Here is an 18,004-nt window from a genome sequence, read left to right as displayed (position 1 = left end):
AAAAAAAGGTAAGAACACCTCAGACTTTGGGTACGCGGGGTGGACTCCCTCCAGGAGGGTGCGGCCACCCTGCGCACAACCCCCTGGCAGTGGGGTGAAGCCCACCGCCCTGGCGTTCTCTGGAGGGCAGGTGCTGCAGTTTGGAACAAAGAGCACGGTCCAGCCTGGGCACCAAGTATCTCCTTCAAAAGGAAGGGACATGACTCATGTCCACAACCCAGTGATAGTTTCAGAACATTTTAATGTGGCCACATAAAGTGAAAGGGTCATTTAGAGTCAACAGATTCTTAAGACCCAACAAAAAGTTTTTCTGGACGTAGGACACACATCAAGGGAAGTAACCTTTAAAAAATGGAAGTTCTCCCCAGACAAGGTCTGGCTGGCTGTCTGGGGACAACATGATAGCCTTTTAGGTCTTCTGGCAAAGAATCAAGGCGGCCAAGCCAGAAAACAAGTCAGTTATAAACAGACCACCATGCGCCTGCCCCCTGACTGTGGGTCTGCAGACAGCGTCTGCCAACTTCTGCTCCCTGCAGCCCTGGGCTGACCAACACCCGGGCTGCCGTCCTGATCACAGACAAGACATCTTTAGGATAAGGCACCTGAGGCGGCGGCTTTGTGAGGACTGTCTGTCACATTTATAGTAGCTGCAGCCTCGCCAGGGATCAGCTCATCGTGGTGCCACGGAGGGTGCACACCACAGGCTGGCTGTGTAGCCAGATAGGGGCACTGCTCTCATCTGACCATACGGAATCCTCCTCCTTATTCCAAGATAGGAAAGGGGCCACACTGGAGACAGGGTGCTGCGGGAATCTGGAGAAGCCACCCACTCTTGAAGGGCCCTCTTGAGCTCAGCTGCTCCCCCACCCCCAGGACTCACCTCAGAGAGTGGAGAGTCACCAGGCTGGTCCCAAGAGCCAGAGAAGCTGTGCTGGGCAGAGAGGCACAGGCTGCCTCAGAGACGGCTGAGGTGCGAAAGAAACACGGGACACCAATTTGTAATCAATGACTTTTATCTTTGAAAATGGAAGCAAGTGTTTTGACAGAACACTATGGTGCTCTATAAGAGCCGATCTAGGAGTAATTCACTGTCCTCCTCTGGGATGTCATGGCATTTTTTAAAAAAAGAAGAAGACGACAAAACAGGGAAAATAATCCACAATGCTTCAGGCACTCCTTGGGCCTGGATGGGCATCCATTCATTAAATAAGCAGAAGCTACAAACTAAGGTCAGGGTGACGGTCCCTTGCCCTCCCTCTTCTCTTCGAATCACCTTTCCTATAGGGTTCCACCAACCACAAAAATTCTTTATTTAATTTGATAAAATTAAAACATTTCTGAATCTTAGAAATGAAGGTCCTTTAGCAGATTACATTGATAAAAAAAAAAAAAACAATGTAAGTTTGACTTATGTCCTTGTGATGACTGTTTTCTTTACATCTCGTTATCCACTTCTATATTAAAAATACATACGTACATACACACAAAACTCAACATTCAGATGCCCTGAAATTGTGGAGACAGCAACCCCAATATTGTTGGTTAAGAACATGGTACCTTTTCTGCTGGGACAGTACCAAGTGGGGCCAGGCCTTCCAACTGGCTGCCACCATACTCTGCCTCATCCTGGCTCCCTGGCCACACGGCTTCCAGTCAGCCCCGTACCCACCCCAGTGCACGCACACGAGAGGGAGGTCTCCTCATGGCCCCCGTGCACTCCATGGCTCATTCAGGCACACTCAGCCCTTCCAGAACAGAGGCTCGTCAAGTCTGGTTTTGCAAACATGCAATTGAGATCATGGAAGTGCAGCAAAGTTCCAGCTAGCCTAAGAACGAACAGGTGACTAGCACTGGTCTCTGACTCACTCCGGGTCCAGGAAGCCTCTGCAGCCCAACACAGCTGTGAGCTGGAGAACTGGTTTGTGTGCGGGGGCGAAGAGGCATGTCCATGCATGTGAAAGCTACGGCCTGGCCTGCACTCCCTCTTCTGCCTCGTTCTAGGCCATTCTCCTGTCTCAACACTCAACAGCATCTTTTGGCCTCATTTTGCTGAATGTGATTAGGGCTAAGGGCAGGAAGATGGGCAGGACTGCTGGGCCCCGAGGGACATGCAGCAGACAGAGGAGGGAGGGCAGGAGTTCTGTGGGTGTAAGGAGAGCTGCTCCTTCTCCAACACTGCTCAGGACAGTAGCAGGCCACCAGGGCTGCTCGCCTCCAAGCTCCCTGCCCAGCACGTCGCAAGAGCCAGGTAAGCTGCTGAGACAGGCAAGAGGGGACACTCAACAACATGCGCACGCTCTGGTCCGAGTGCCCCTGTCAAGTACGGACCGCAGCCTGAGCAGTGAGGTGTGGAGTGATGAATGTGACAGAGCCTATGTGTGACAAACTGCAGGGACACGTGCTAGTTTGGTTAGATTATAATCATCTGAAGCACAGAATCAAGAAGCAAAATTCCATTCTGGTACAACCACCCAATTTCTAGAAAAGAGAAAGGAAAGAAAGGAAGAGATACGATGTACACTTTTTTGGATCAGAAGACTCAACGGAATGAGAGGGTAGTGAGAAGGTCCACATGATTCTTCAAGTCTTCCTTCCGCAGTCATTAAGATGACCAGGCTTGTGCTGCCAGTGGCTACTGCTCTGATTGTTCTCAGATGAATGTTTATACAAAATAATATCTTCATCTAGTTTATAAACATACACAGTGCTGTCCCTTTCAAATTAAGGAAAAAAAATCACACACAAATACTGCAAAGTAGCAAAATATAAAGAAAAAAAGCTACTTTTGGTTTTGGCAACATTAAAAAAAGAAAGAAATATAAAAAGCAATGTGGCATTGGTCCCTATTCATTTAAAAAAAAAGTACTTGGGCATGACACTGAATTGGAATTGGTTTGTTTTCTAAAATTCAGAATATCTGGGATTTTAAAAGTAGCACTTTTGTCTTTAAGAGTTCAACAAGTCACATAACACTTAAAACATCAAAAAAGCTTTCTGATAAAAAGCTCAGCTTTTTTTTTTTCTTTTTTCCTTTTCTCCTTTTTTTTTTTTTGCAAATTTGGGAGTCGCTCGAGTTCTTACTGGAATGTGGCCTATCGCTGCTGGTTGACAACTCTGAAATGGAATGTCTCCCAATGGCAGTGCCTCCCCCTCCACCCTCCCTCGGACCACACCAACAACCAGCTACCAAAGCCCAAGTTCTCACTCCCAGGTTCCGGAGGGTGGGAGGGACCTTCAGGCGGCTATCTTCGCCATCTGCTGTTCTAACTTGGAAATACGCTCATCTTGATTGCAGATTGTGTCTTTTATAGATTTGATCTCTTTTAAAATTTCATCCAACTTGGCTTCGTTTTGCTGAGAAAATAAAAAAGGGGGCAGTGATTAGAAAGCAGTAAACAAACTTCAACACGATTCGGACTATAGGACTTAAAATGTAATTTTCTATTTGGCAAATGGCAAACCAAAGTCACCAAATTGGAAAAAGAAGTCACAACCTGCCACATGTGGGCCTTATGAGAACATAACTGCCGCTGTTCGGTCCCTCTGAGACCCCAAAGCACTGCCTGTGCACTTACTCAAAGACTCTGTCAGGTCACACACTGTAGGATAGGACTGCAAGGCTGCCCAAATCCCAACCTCCCCACTGGGCTAGGGGTGATTCCTACCAAAAGGCTGCTGAGCCTCTCCACCTGCTAGGCAGGTCCTGGGAGTGGAATTCCTGGGCCTCTGTTAGCTTTTCTAAAGAGGACTGAGCCTCCCCCACTCAGAGCTGATCCAGAAACTCTACAGCCACCAAAGGCTGGGTACTAGCTCCTTGTCAAGGACCAAAATGTCAGCTCCTCCAAGGCACTGTACCTCCTCGTTCCTCCACCTTCTCAGTAACCAAACTCCCCCCACCCCCACCCCCCGGCCCCCAGCCCACGCACTCCCTGGATCTTCTCCTCCCAGGACCTGATTCCCGGCAGTGTCAGTATTCTGTGGCCACAGCAGGTCTTCAATGGCAGGCTGGGTGCCCACCTCTGCCACGGCTTTGCCAAGATCGTCTTGTGGTAGCCCACACACTGCCAGATCCTGCCTTCACCACGCCCCTCGACAGCACCCCAACACTGCCACCACTGCCTGCTTCCAGGAACCTTCTCTTCCTGGCTCCTGGGACCCTGCCCTCCCATGTCGTTTCATTTCTACCCAAATCAGAGGAGGGTTTGGGCAAAGAGAAAAACTCACAAACGTCCTATTCACTCTCAGAGATGGTGGTAGACTGATATCTATTCCAGGCATTGTTTATGATAATATAATAAAAATATAATAACCAAATAATTAATAATATAATAACCAGAGCTAAAGGAGCCAAGGGTGACCATAACTCATCAAGTCACGGGCCCCAGGACTTTCTTAGGCCCAGTGCATGTTATGAGTCACCGAAAGCTCCTGGGTGTCCACAGCCGGAACACTATTCAGCAATGCCCTGCATAACAGAGGACTTTGCAGGGGACAAGGCACGCGCAGATCAAGCACAGCCTCAAGTTGCTGTGCTCCTCACCACACTAGTCGTGTCTGTGGTTTTCTTGGGGACGTTGATCAGGTCACACTTCTTGTTTGCAGTGGGCTTGCTGTCCAGAATGTTCTTCTTGACCACTTTGAGATCCCTGTTTTTGCCTGGAATGTAGCCGTGCTTCAAGGAGATGAGGATTGGGTCAGCGTTCTTCCCTTCAAACCACTCTTCTGCCTCCAGCGCAGCCTCGGGGCCTGCCGTGTCTGGGTACAGGTCATCTTGGAAAAGGTCAGACTGCAAAACACATTTGGGGGAACGCTTCAGTAAGGAAGGAACCAGTTCTGGGTCTGGGATTTAAAACAAACAAACATGGACTGCCTAGAAAGCTGGGCACTCACCTTCCTGGGAACAGTCATGATAATGGGCTCACACTTTCTCTCATGCAGCTTGAAGAATCTTCAAAGGAAAAATAAAGACAAAGTTCCATAAAGTGAAATATGACTGAATAACAGGATCAAGAACTGTTAACTACAATGCTGGGGGATATGGGAGATGAATGCTTCTTTACCCCTCACCTCTGATCCACCCTGGCAGTAGGTACTTAAGCGGTCCCACTTTCCCACTTCACAGATGAGCTCGGCGTATCTCTGCCAGAAAATGGCAGACTGGAGACAAGGACCATGAGTAGAGATCTGTGGATTACTGTGACAGTCAAACTGCAAATACCTGGGGCAGAAGGACTGTGGTGGAAATAGTAGCAACACTGGAACTGATTCACTTGTGAAAAAGTTACCATGTAGCAGACAGGTGGGGACCCCCCTAATGTGAAGCTGTTGCTACACCCTGTGTGCCAGGTCTTCTGCCAGCTTGAGCAGTTGAACATTTGAAGTATAAATATGACTTTTAAAAAGAAGCAATCCTAGGAAGTAGATTTTGATTTGGGGTAGATTTTGTCTTTTTGGGTTTTTTGGTGGAGGGCAACAGGTACTTGCAATCCTCCTGACTTGGCTCCTGAGTTGCTGGAATTTCAGCTGTGCACCACAACACCTAATGAAATTTAGGTATTCAAGCAAACCCCACATCAAGGAAAATTTGAAATTATCCAAAACGTGGAAAGCAAATTATATTATCCTATGGAGGAGCAAAAAATATCCTCTAATTGAAGGGGAAAAGGGATAGAATTTTCTTTTGCATCTCACAATAAACAAAACCAAAAATTATAATAAAAGTGATTAGAGAAGCCAATTTCTTCCCAGCCAGGAAGGGAAATAACCGAGAGTTCTCACCAAAGTTCTTGGCAAGAGAGGGAGCCACAGTGAACTCCGGCAGAGGGGCACATGCTGGGCAGCACTCAGATGAAACAAGAGCCGAGTGTGGCTTTGCCAGTCAAGGTGTTCCCCAAACCACATTTTAAAAACCTGCCGTGTCAAACTTGCCTATTCACTATTTCAATAGGGTTACAGATAAACCAAAAGCCGTTTTAAAGAAAGATTTAGTGAAAACTACGCCGCAGCCGCCGCCGCCGCAGCAGCAGCACAGTGAAGGAAGCCTGCGGCCCTGACTTCCAGCTGGGCCAGGGCGACGCAGCCTCTCCAGGAGCGCGGCCACCCCAGCCCTGGCTCCTCCTCCATAAAATGGGCATAAAAACACCCTCTTCCTGGGTTGTGGGGAGAAGCAGAAGAGGTCACCCACGTGTGTTTAGTTCAGGGTCTGACACGTAATCAAGGCTCAGCACAGATAGACAGGAGGGTCCCGAACAGCTGTGCTCAAAGTTTTTCTTGAATGTTTAGATGATGGTAAAATAAATGTGCTCCTAAATAATTGGGTGTAATCTTAAGTTCAGATTCAATCCTTTTAAACCACACTTGGGTTAGTCTGGTCAAACTGCAATTCTGGATTATCTGGGACAGCTATCTTTCATTGTCCCAGCTATTTAAAAAAATAATGATTAATATAAATTAAGGGCTGGAGCTATAATTCAGTTTATATTCATATAAAGTTTATAAAAATTCTTTTTCTATTATTTTTTTAAATATTTATTTTTCAGTTGTAGTTGGACACAATATCTTCATTTTATTTATTTATGTTTATGTGGTGCTAAGGATCAAAATCAGGGCCTCAAATGTGCTAGGCAAGTGATCTATCGCTGAGCCCCACCCCCAGCCCTCCTATTATTTTTAAAGATTTAAGTATCAATTCTTAATCATGTGGCCAGAGGAGCAAACATTTTTGGTTGCTGCTATTTTGTTTGTTTTGGGTGCTGGGGTTTGAACCCATACAAACTTGTCTGTATAAACTTCATGTTACACTAACGCATGATATGATTGATAGTGTGATGCTATTCTGTTGTTTAAAGTGGTCACTGGCCACTGGGTGTCTGTTGAGTATCTCCTGTTGACTACTGTGAGAAAAAATGTGCCCGTAGGAGGCCCACTAGTGTTATAGGATATAAACTTCAAATTCAAGACAAGTGTAGATAAGTAAAAGTCATACAACACAGCTGAACTTCCTAAATCAAACTAGCCTCACAAATCATCGCAGAACCCTGTATTCTCTAGTTTAGGACCAGAAGGATCCACAACCCAGGATGGAGCTCAGTCCTATCCCCCTGAGAGCAGAGAGCCACCCCTTTTCCATTCCAGGGCCAGGTTCTCACCTGCCCACCACCCAGGGGACCATGGCCACAGCCTCAGCTTGGAGTCAGAGAGGAAGGTGTCACTATTTCACTAAGTGTATGCTACACGGACTGCTAAGCTCCCAGTTGTATGAGCAGGACATAAGACACGGCTCCACCCACATGCAGGGGCAGGGAGCCTCGGGCACACAGAAGGCCGTGGAACTGTGTGGCTCTGATGCTACACCAACAGCACGAACAACTGCAATACTTTACGATATCAATTTGTTACCTGGCAATTTCACATTTGTTAACGTCGAGTCCTCTCTTGGGCATGTAACCCATGCCTCTCTGAGGCTCCTTGCTGCTGAATGTGTTGAGGTAGTGGACATATGGGGATTCATCCGTGATCTCAAAGTAGCGAATACTGCTGTCTCCCTACAAAAAATCAGAGATGAGTTTGTCTTTAACAGTATCTGAAACAGCGGGTGTGGGAGGGTGTCTCTCTCCTATGCGACCCAGCACTCATGGGGACTGGGCCTCAGAGGCTGACCTTTTTTCACTTTCATAAAGAGGCTGACCTGAAGTATGTAAGGTTCTTTTCCTCAGAGATTGAGCCCTCATTACCGACAGATCACTACCATGCCCTTTAAAAGACCTCCTCCATATTTCTGCCCAACTGCCTTGCAGTTCAACATCAAAAGTCAAACAAAAGAGTGAATTGCTGAGCATGTAGTCACTGATTATAGGATCTGCTCCCTGATCCCGCATAGCACTGTTCACAGATCTGTCAGCTCAACATCAGACAATCCGACAACAGCAAAAAGTGAGATTTTTCTAATTAAGAAACATCAGTTTTCATGAGCATTCGTTCTTTTTTTTTTTTTTTATAATTTTTAGTTGTAGATGAATAGCATGCCTTTATTTTATGTGTTTATTTTTCTGTGGTACTGAGGATTGAACCCAGTGCCTCACATGTGCTAGGCAAGGGCTCCCCCACTGAGCTACAGCCCCAGCCCTTCATGAGTATTCTTAAGCTTCAAAAAGTAGAACTATCTCATTGTAATGTGTAAAATTCTACAGTTATCATATTTAGAACAGTCATATTTTTGGGAGATCTGAAGTCTGAGGCATATGCTAATCTAAGCATAAATAACAGTTACACCCTTACATGAACCTAAACAATGAAGGCGGCCCTATCTGTGTGTGGGGGGGGGAGACACACACACACACACACACACACACACACACACACGTGCACACAAGAAGACAAAAAGAGCTAGGCAGTATGATGCCCTAACAAGAATCTTGGTTCTCATAGTTTCCATCTGTTTCATTTTCTGCATATCGTAAATGATATTCCATCTCACACCAATACTACCTGCAAAGTGCTCATTTGGTTTGTTTTGATGCAGCAAGGGCGAGGCCTATGTACTTAACAGCTGTTAACATCTGCAGTAAAGTGACTTTCAAGGAAACAGACAAGATCTCAGATTCTAGGTAACTGACCTAAAAAGAAATGCAAAGTAGCTCAGAAGCACCCTCTGTCAACTGTGGAAAGGAAACCATCACCCACAAAGGTGGCTTTCTAACAGGTTTGGGAAATACAACAAAAGCACCTTTTTTTATTAAGTATTTTATTTGCAACTAAGCTTGTTAACACTATATAATGACAATGTACAAAGAATAATGTTGCAGTTTTTGGTTAGATTTAAATCAAAGACATTAATTAATAAGGAATCTTCAAGTGTGAATATTCCAGAAATTTCTCTAAGCCAAAACAACTGTCTCTGAATATTACCTTAAGTGTGGAAGGTATTGGCATACATTTGAATTAAGCTCAATTTTTTTTTTCAAAATAAGCCATAATTTTAAAAACTATTCTATATTCAAACTAAAACAATTTTAATAGAACTTTCCTTTCCAGAAACAATAATAAAGGAAACAAGGCATTTTGTAAAATGTGGTCCTGAACAAGTCACAGTAAAAAATCAAATGTATACTTAACTCCACCTTCCTCAAAACAGAGGCTACTCTCTGCTCTGCAGTCTTGGAAATAAGATGAAGAACAGCCTGTAAACAACTTCGGGTAGGAGGTTGCCCATTTGTACAAAGCTCAAGCAATTGAACATGGACACCTCAGTGAGGGAACCTGATCAAGGAATCTGAATTGTGTTTTTGATAACTGATACAAAGGTGAAGTGGGTCTGGAATACATCAAGAGCAGCATTCTTTTTTTTTTTTTTAATTTGTATTTATTTTTTTAGTCATACAAGACAGTAGAATGCATTTTGATATATAATACATACATGGAATGTACATACATCAATCATATTGTCTATTCTATTCTGCTGCCCTTCCTATCCTCCCTACTCCTCCCCTCCTCTTCCATCCTTTCTCTCTATCCAATCAAGAGCAGCATTCTTACTATTATTTCAACTACAAAAAGTTCTAAGGAATTCAGCCTATACAAGAATAAGGAACTGTGAATTTATCATTTACAAAAGTGAAATAACGACAGCAGTAAAGCTATCAACAGTTTAGTGACACTGAGGTCGTAAGACAGGAAGAGGTGCTCTGACTTCAGGGTGGCATCTTCCTGTACCTAACAGTTGTCACCTTCTGAAACCTTTTTGTTGTCAGTGGAAATCTTCAAGCCTAGGGTTCTAACGCTGAACCCCAGGAACCAGAACCACCCAGAGAGCCCTGGAGAGTCTTGGAGGCTGTCAGAGCTCACTGCACACAGCACTGTTCTCTTCACAAGCCCATGGCAGGTGGCACTGAGAACATACACGCTGATCTAGGGTTATGTGATAGTTTTCAGCATTAAATGTGACATACCAGCCCCATAACTAATAACAACGCAGACAGATCCAAAATCACCCGTTGTGCAGAAGTAGTCAGTGAAAACAGAACACCAGTGTGTCCTCTTTTATGTCTTGTGCTGCTTATGTCTTGTGCTGCTTGGGATAGAACCCAGGGCTTTGCACACTCTAGGTGACCAGTGAACTACACCTGTCCAGGCACATCATCTCTTTTTCACTGGAGGCCTGTAGTGAAGATTCCCCAACAGCAGCCATCCCAAAACTCTAGCCCAAACCCTGTGTTAGTCAAAAGCACTGAACAGAGTATGTTATCACTACACAATTCACAAGTGACAAACAGTGGTCTAGAGACCTTATCTCAGCTTAAGACACACAAAGTAGACAACTCAGAAACCTTAAATGATGGGGCTGGGAATTCATTGGGTGTAAAGTGCCTGCCTAGCACACGTGAGGCCCTGTGTTTGATCCTTAGCACTTAAAAAAAACAAAGGGTGGGGGGTACGGAATATACCTTTCAATTTAATATTGAAATCAGTTTACCTTTCCACATAAGTAAATGATACTGGTGTCAGGATCATAGAAAGGCAGCAAAACTCCATTGCTAGTGTCCATTTCATGAAGAGCAATTGGTTCCTGCATGTTTTTCTGAAAATAAAACATATGTATATGTCTCTACATTTTTACAAGACAAATTTTATAGCTTATTAGACATTCTTCAATTAAGTGAGCCATTTTCCAAGAATAACATAAAGCTTGAACAATGCACATATAAATTTCATTCACATAAACACCAGGAGGGATCAAACCTCACTGAAAATTATATGAATTTGACAACATAAATGTGTGACTCCATGACAAAGATTGACAGCCCTTTTCTTCTGAGCCCATTTCTTTTTTTAAAAGTACTTTTTCCTTATTATAAAATAAATACGTATACAAACGTTCAAAAAGTTAGAAGACATAGAGAACATTGTAACTGTCTCTAGTTCAGGGTTTCTTCCCACTTCCACTAGTTATGAATGCTTTCCCAAGAATGACTATTTTGATGATATAAATAAGTGTAGAATTGATTTCCTAAATCTAAAACATTGGATTCTTTGCACATTCTTTTTTAAAAATCTAGTCAGCATAAGGCTCCCTGGGAGTAACAAGAACGCATTTTTGAAATATATTCACTGCCTATCTCCAGTGAGGACAGGGACTTGACATCCAACTGACAACAAGCAGGAGTTCAGAACACCACACTAAGAATCCTATATTCATACACTTAACAACCCAGAGCCCCAACAGAGAGAATGCTCTGTGAAGCATGCGGGAGGTGAGGAGGGAACCTACAGGATTCCAGAGTGCCAGCTGCCGCTCACTCATGCGACTGAACCCAGTGGTAAAGACGTTGCCGTCAGCCAGGAAGATGGCTCTCATGGGCCTGGCTCCCTCATGGGCCTTCTCCTTCTCCTGGGAGTGAGAGCAAGAGGCACATTATGCACATTCAAACTGCAAGAAGGAAAGGTGGGAAAACCACATATTGACCCTCCCTCACCCCACCTGTCACCCACACTCTCCTGATGTCGACCATGACCCCAGGTGAGGAATCAGAGCAGCACTAGTGACCAGTCAAAGTCCCCCAGCTAGCTAACAAGCAAGAGCTCCAGGATCCGACTCAAAAAACCTCACTCCTTCCACCACATCCTGCTGCCAACCCAGGTCCACACACTGCAGACACAGGACATAGAAGGACTCTGCCAATGCCTTGTTTTTCAAGACAGTTATAACTTGAAGGCTGGGTGTAGGCTCTGATTTCTACCAGCACCAGACATCAAGAAGTCGAGTCTAATTAACCCCTTTGTTTCTACTTCCTTTCTTTCTTTTTTTTTTTTTTTTTAAAGAACCAGGGATTGAACCCAGGGGCATCTAACCACTGAGCCATATCCCCCAGACCTACTTATTTATTTATTTATTTATGTTTTGAGACAGGGTCTTGCTAAGTTGCTAAGGCTGGCCTGGAACTTGGGATCCTCCTGCCTCAGCCTCTCAAGCCACTGGGATTACAGGTGTTTACCACCACAGTGCCCTCATATCCACCTGAGGAAGATTCTGGATAGATAAAGGCTGCATGGGGATGGGAAGTCCCCAGTGCTCAGTAAGCACTAGCCACAACTGTCACAGTACCCTTCAGATGTAACACTACCAACACCAAACATATCTCAGGAAGGGCCTCAGAGCATGGGTGAAATCAGATGTTCTGTATTCAATATTTGGCACTGCAAGTCTGACTAAAGATCCAAATGTCTACCTTTTGTCAATTTTGCTCCCCAAACTAGGGAGTAGAATCTAACATACTGACCTTATGAGAACCTGCTGCAGTTCTGTAAAAGGCTCTGTAACAATCATTTCTGGAACAGGGAGCAGAATCAACTAATCAACCGTCAGCACTGAGCCCCAAGACCAGGCATGTAGTCTGGTTTAGCTGAGCCAGACCTGTGAGTGCTTAAGGACACTAGTGAACCGAAAAAAACTGACTCTTCATGAAAAATGGCCACCTAGGGAGAGAGGTGAGTTGAGTAAAGGCTGCATGTGGACACGCCTGGACACGCCTCTGCTCCCTCATCACTGTGTCTGCACTCCCAGGGCCACCAGCCAGTGGTTCTTCTGCCTTAAAAGCAAGGAGCCCACAGACACTGAAGTCCACAGCCCCTGGGTTTTGCCCTCACATACTCACAGCAACAAGCTCTTGTTTCCTGGGATCGATCACTCGCACTTTCTTGTCTTTGGAAGCTGTGCAGATCAGACTGCCGTTCCGGTTCCAACTCACGTTATAGATCATGTCTGAATGCATATCGTCCAAGTTTATAAGGGCTTCCCCTGTCCCCACATTCCAGATGATGATGGCATTGTCACAGCCTGAAACAAGCAAAACCAAGCCCCTCAAAGATTAGAAACCTGTACAGGAAAGCCAGAAGAATATAAGGAAATAAATGCACGGAAAGGCAGGTAAGAATAAGGGGCTCTACTTACTGGAAATCCAAGACCAAAAGTGACAAAGAAAAAAGGAGCATACAATAGAAATAAAATCATTAAAGGATCTTGTCCCAATCTCTTTTAAAGCTGGGCATCAGCTGGGCAGGTTGGCATAAGCCTGTAATCCCAGGCATCACAAGTTTGAGGTCAGCCTCAGCAACTTAGCAAAACCCTATCTCAAAAAATTAAAAAGGGACTGGGAAGAGGCTGGGGTTGTAGCTCAGTGGTTAAGCGCTTGCCTCGCATGCGTGAGGCACTGGGTTCAGTCCTCAGCACCACATAATAAATTAATAAATTAATTAATTAGTTAAAGCTATTGTGTCCATCTACAACTAAACAAAAATATTTTAAAGGTGGGGGGGCACTGAGGATGTAGCTCAGTGGTGAAATATCCCTGAACTCACTCTCCAGTGCTGTCGGCAAGGAAGAATACTTAGAACATCAGTTCAAAGATAAAACAGAGAAAGAACACCCTAAAGTGAATTCTTACCAATAAAGCAATTTTAAAAGTGATTTAGAAAAGCTAGTCACTAACACCTATGATACCTAAGTTACCTAATTGGTAGAAGTAGGGAATTTAAGGGAAAAAAATCTGCACAAAAGTATAAAAAGTTGGAGCTACATTCTGGGATGGAGAGCCGACACTCTCTCTGCCTTGCTTTCACAGGCAAACAGCCACTGCAGATGGATCTCATAGTCTTAAAATACGCAAAACGCTCCAGTCAAACCTTGCCCTTCACTTGTAAAAAGGAGAACCAGGAGCAGTCTGCTGATGACACCCTATTTGTGACCTCAATGAGAAGGGCAGCAGGATTTCTCTGATGGAATTCTACCTCCAGGACATTTTCCTTTTATCAGACAGAGGTTCTGTGTAAATCATTGGGAAAGTTCCCAAGTACAGTCAACCAGTGCTTATTAAAAAAAACTATCCTACACAGAGTTTTTTTGTTGTGTTTTTGGTGGTGCTGGGGATTGAACGCAGGGCCTGAGCTATATCCCCAGCCCTGGTGTCTTTTATTGAAAAGTGGTTCTTGGTTTCAGAAGGTTCCTGGCATTCAATTTACTTAATTGATCAAAAATCATAAACATCCTCTGCCCCCAGTTAAAAACGAAACTGCCTCTCTCTTTTTTACTGGTAAGGGGAAAGATTTTTAAAAATTCTGCCACTAACATTAGTATTTTTTTTTCAAGAAACCAGTATTATTAAAGTATAATTTACATATAATATAATGCACCTATTTAAGCATACTTAAGACTGTTTCAATCAGTATATATAATCATGCAGCTTCTACCACAATCAGGTTAGAACATTTCTATCCAAAAGCTCCCTAATGCCCTCTGTATTGCTTTTATGAAGATTTATCTGAGATAAAATCTCAGATTCTGAGCAAAAGGAAAAAAATTTCTGCAAATCAAACTTGGGAAACACTCAAGTGAGAAACCAGTAAGCACACTAAGACCAAGACATGGGCGCTCTGCAGTGCTGTGCAACGGTGAGAAGTCAGACCATCATTGTTCAGGAATAAGGAGCTAACTAAACAGACAGACGATGGACTGTTGCGGAGAGTCGTTAAAAATATTATAGGGAGAACATTTAATGATACAGACAGGAGTGAGGTGTACCACTAACTGCAAAAAGAGGTCACGTGTGAAGTGTACAAAGCCATCTCTGTGTGTAAACTAATTTTTAAATATATATTATGCTTACATTTTAAAAATATCTTTATTTTATTTATTTATTTGTTTATTTATTCATTCTCATGTGGTGCTGAGGATCGAATCCAGGGCCTCGCACATGCTAGGCGAGCGCTCTTCCGCTGAGCCCAGCCCCATAAACTAACTTTTGTACGTGCACCTCACCATGGTTCACTACTGCTCTGCTTCAACACTGTACGCAGCACACACTCAAAACACACCTGTTGCTCCCTCCACCTCAGGGCTGTGTGAAGGACGGGCCAGCGGCGGGGAAGCACTGCTGAGCACCTACCTGCACTGAGGAGCACGTTGCGGGCTGTCGGATGCCAGGCCACGATGCCGACTCTCTTCGAGTGGCCTTCTAAAATCACCACAGGTTCAGTCAGGGAGAGGGTAAGTCCGTTTTCCGGGATCTGCCATACCTGTTGGAAAAGGAAGGAAGATGATCCATATGAAATTCATCACCTGTTATTATCATGTTTACTGTGACAATCTGATTTGAAGACTTGCTGTCTAGCTGGAGCACTCGATGACATCTGGGTGAAAGGCCTTTCACATTTTGTTGTGAAATGACTGTGTACAGTTATTTAAAAAATGTAGTATGACATGTGAGATCAGAATATAAGTCCTATAAAACATTACCCCTCCTCTTTTATATAATATTAGGTGGGATTTAAAAATTTTTTTTGTTAAGTTCTAACTCTCCAGTTAGAAACGTGTAAAAAAATTTGAAATGAAATAGAAAATGGTAGAAGCATTCATAAAAGCATGGCAGGGATGAATAAAAACCTTCTATGTCTGTGCTTCTGAGGTAATGGTGCAGTTTTTAAAACATATTTTCTATTGGGAAAATGAAATAATTTATAACATATTCTACAGAAAGCAAATCTAGCCAAAGAAAAAGAAAACTGGACTTCATCAAAATTAAAAATCTGTTTCAAAAGATAAAGGAAGAAAAAAGACCACCCACAGAATAGGAGAAAATAATTTGCAAATCATACAGCTGATAAGAGGCTTGTATCTAGAGTATAATAAGAACTCTTAAAACTTAACATAAAGACAAATAGTACAATTTAAAAACGGGCAAGGACCAAAAAGCCTCAAAATGTTTAATGTTTGAGGTTTCTAAAACTAATAGAAAATACTGAATTTTGAGGCAATGTGGCACTGGACCAGCCTCCATAATGAACATCAATTATTTAAAACTGCAAATGCTGTTATTAAATACTTCTTAGGAAAAAAATGGGCCAGGAAACCAAATAGACATTTTAAAGTATAAGGGTCCAAAGGCACGTGAAAAGATGTTTGACATTATTAGCCACAGCGCAGTGCAAATCAAAGCCTCAGATATCACTTCACATGTACCCACTAAGATGGCTAGAATAAAAAAAAGACATAACAAGTGTTGGCAAAAATGCAGAGAAACCAGAGCCTTCCTACACTGTTGGTGGAAATGTTAGATGGCACAGACACTTTGGGAAACAATCTGACAGTCCCTTGAATGATACACATGAAGTTATCCCCTGCCCCCTCCCTTTCCTTCCTACCCCACTTCCCTATCTAGAATTCATCTAATCCTTCCATGCTCTCCCTCCCTACCCCCCGGCCCTTTTTATTTTTCATTTTGAGACAAGTTCTCACTGAGTTGCTTAGTGCCTTGCTAAGTTGCTGAGGCTGGCCTCAACTTGCCATCTTCCTGTTGCCTGAGTCCCACTGAGGCCCTGTAATTCTACTCCCACACACTACTATTCATAATAGCCAAAAAGTAGAAACATCCCAAGTGTCCATCCACTGCTAAATGGCCAAACAAAATATGAGATACATACAATGGAAAACCAATTGGCCACAAATAAGAATAAGGCTCTGATAAATGCTACAACATGCATGAACCTGGAAAACATGCTAAGTGGAAGAATTCAGACACAGAAGGTCACATATGATAGCATTTCAGTATGCAAAATGTCTGGAAGAGCAAACCAGAAAGAGACAGGAAATAGATCAGTGGTGGCTTTGTGTTGGGGAAGACGAATGAGAGGTGATAACTGAAGATATAGGGCTTCTTTTTGAAAATATTCTAAAATTGTGGTGATTTTTATTTCCTAAAAATCATATATACAGTGGAAGACCACTTTAGGAAATTCCTGTGAATTTCCTAAAAATCATTGAATTGTACACTAAAGTGGGGAGTTCTGCGTAAATAAGTAAGGCCGTTGTTGTTGCCGTTTTCGTCCTCTTGACTGGTGAAGACACACAGAAGATCCCCACATCTTACCTAGTGATGTGCCCAAGCAGCAGGGGGAGAAGGTAACAGGGAGAGTATCAAAGTGGAAGGAATAAGAGACTTTAACAATGGAGCACTGTGGTTTTAAAGGTTAAGAAGCGGAAATATCCTCTAAGACGGGAAGGACCCAGTTATAAGTGAGTTGAGTAGCATTGAAAATTCTTGAAGAACAGATTAAATTAAATATTTAAGTTTGTGAAAAGGCTGAAGTTTAAAATAATTATCTTCTTATATATGAAGATTAAAATAAGTAATTCCTAAAAAAGATTTTAAGGAACTAGTTCATGAAAAACTCAGAACCTGCCAGTGAGAATCATACTCAACAGTGGAACAACTGAGAAACATAATTTCCCCTTGTTGGGATTTTTAAGAATGAGATGAAAAACTGTTAGTTTTCCATTGCTTAGTAGAGTGCAGATGTGGATTAGATGAATGTTTAAGGTTCAACTCTTTTCCGTTGTCCTGCAAAAGATGAGAACAAAGTTCGCCATCCCGAAGGGTAGGAAAAGATTCTAAGTTGAGTGATTCATTCATTATTACAGCTAAATTCTACTCAGTCTAAAATATAACCTCTTACGCAAATCATTGCAAAATAAACCTGCCTTCTGAGGGCCCAAGCCTAAATGTCACCTGATTGCTCCAGAACCCCCATCATTCAAATTTTACAGATGGCAGGTGTGAACAAAAACAGAAAGCAAAAGCACAACCTACCTCTCCCTCACCCAGACCCCAGCCTTTCCTGCTGGGCAGACTTTAAACTATGCTCCTCTCACTCCTGGGAGACTGTGGGAGACTAACTGCTTCCCCTTCAGCATGACATTTGCTTTCATCCTGATTTTTTTTTTTTCTTTTAACCAGGGGTGCTCAACCACTGAGCCACATCCCAAGCCCTTTTTGTATTTTATTAGACACTGGTCTCACTGAGTTGCTTAGGTCCTTGCTAAGTTGCTAAGGCTGTCTTTTAACTTGCGATCCTTCTGTCTCAGCCTCCCGAGCCAGTGGGATTCAGGGCATGCACAACCATGTCCAGCCTGACATGTTACTTTTATTCAAAGGTTTTATGAATAACCAAAGAGCTC

General features: G+C 43.4%; 1 protein-coding gene across 5 annotated transcripts in view; it reads right to left on the bottom strand.

Moving 5' to 3' along the window:
- Positions 1 to 2,402: 2,402 nt before the first annotated feature.
- Coro1c (coronin 1C) overlaps positions 2,403 to 18,004 on the bottom strand; it is a 79,865-nt gene continuing 64,263 nt past the window's right edge. For all 5 annotated transcript variants that reach the window (XM_027923382.2, XM_027923381.2, XM_071617333.1 and 2 more), the window contains exons 4-11: positions 14,937 to 15,066; positions 12,651 to 12,832; positions 11,267 to 11,386; positions 10,472 to 10,576; positions 7,399 to 7,544; positions 4,891 to 4,948; positions 4,541 to 4,786; positions 2,403 to 3,354 (exon numbers count right to left, since the gene is read on the bottom strand). In XM_027923382.2, the coding sequence (XP_027779183.1) occupies positions 3,235 to 3,354; positions 4,541 to 4,786; positions 4,891 to 4,948; positions 7,399 to 7,544; positions 10,472 to 10,576; positions 11,267 to 11,386; positions 12,651 to 12,832; positions 14,937 to 15,066 (1,107 nt within the window). In that variant the 3' untranslated portion in view covers positions 2,403 to 3,234. The remainder of the gene's footprint in view (positions 3,355 to 4,540; positions 4,787 to 4,890; positions 4,949 to 7,398; positions 7,545 to 10,471; positions 10,577 to 11,266; positions 11,387 to 12,650; positions 12,833 to 14,936; positions 15,067 to 18,004) is intronic.

The sequence above is a fragment of the Marmota flaviventris genome, chromosome 1 (genome assembly GCF_047511675.1).
Source record: "Marmota flaviventris isolate mMarFla1 chromosome 1, mMarFla1.hap1, whole genome shotgun sequence".
Classification (NCBI taxonomy): domain Eukaryota; kingdom Metazoa; phylum Chordata; class Mammalia; order Rodentia; family Sciuridae; genus Marmota; species Marmota flaviventris.
This window is presented reverse-complemented; position numbering and strand designations above follow the sequence as displayed.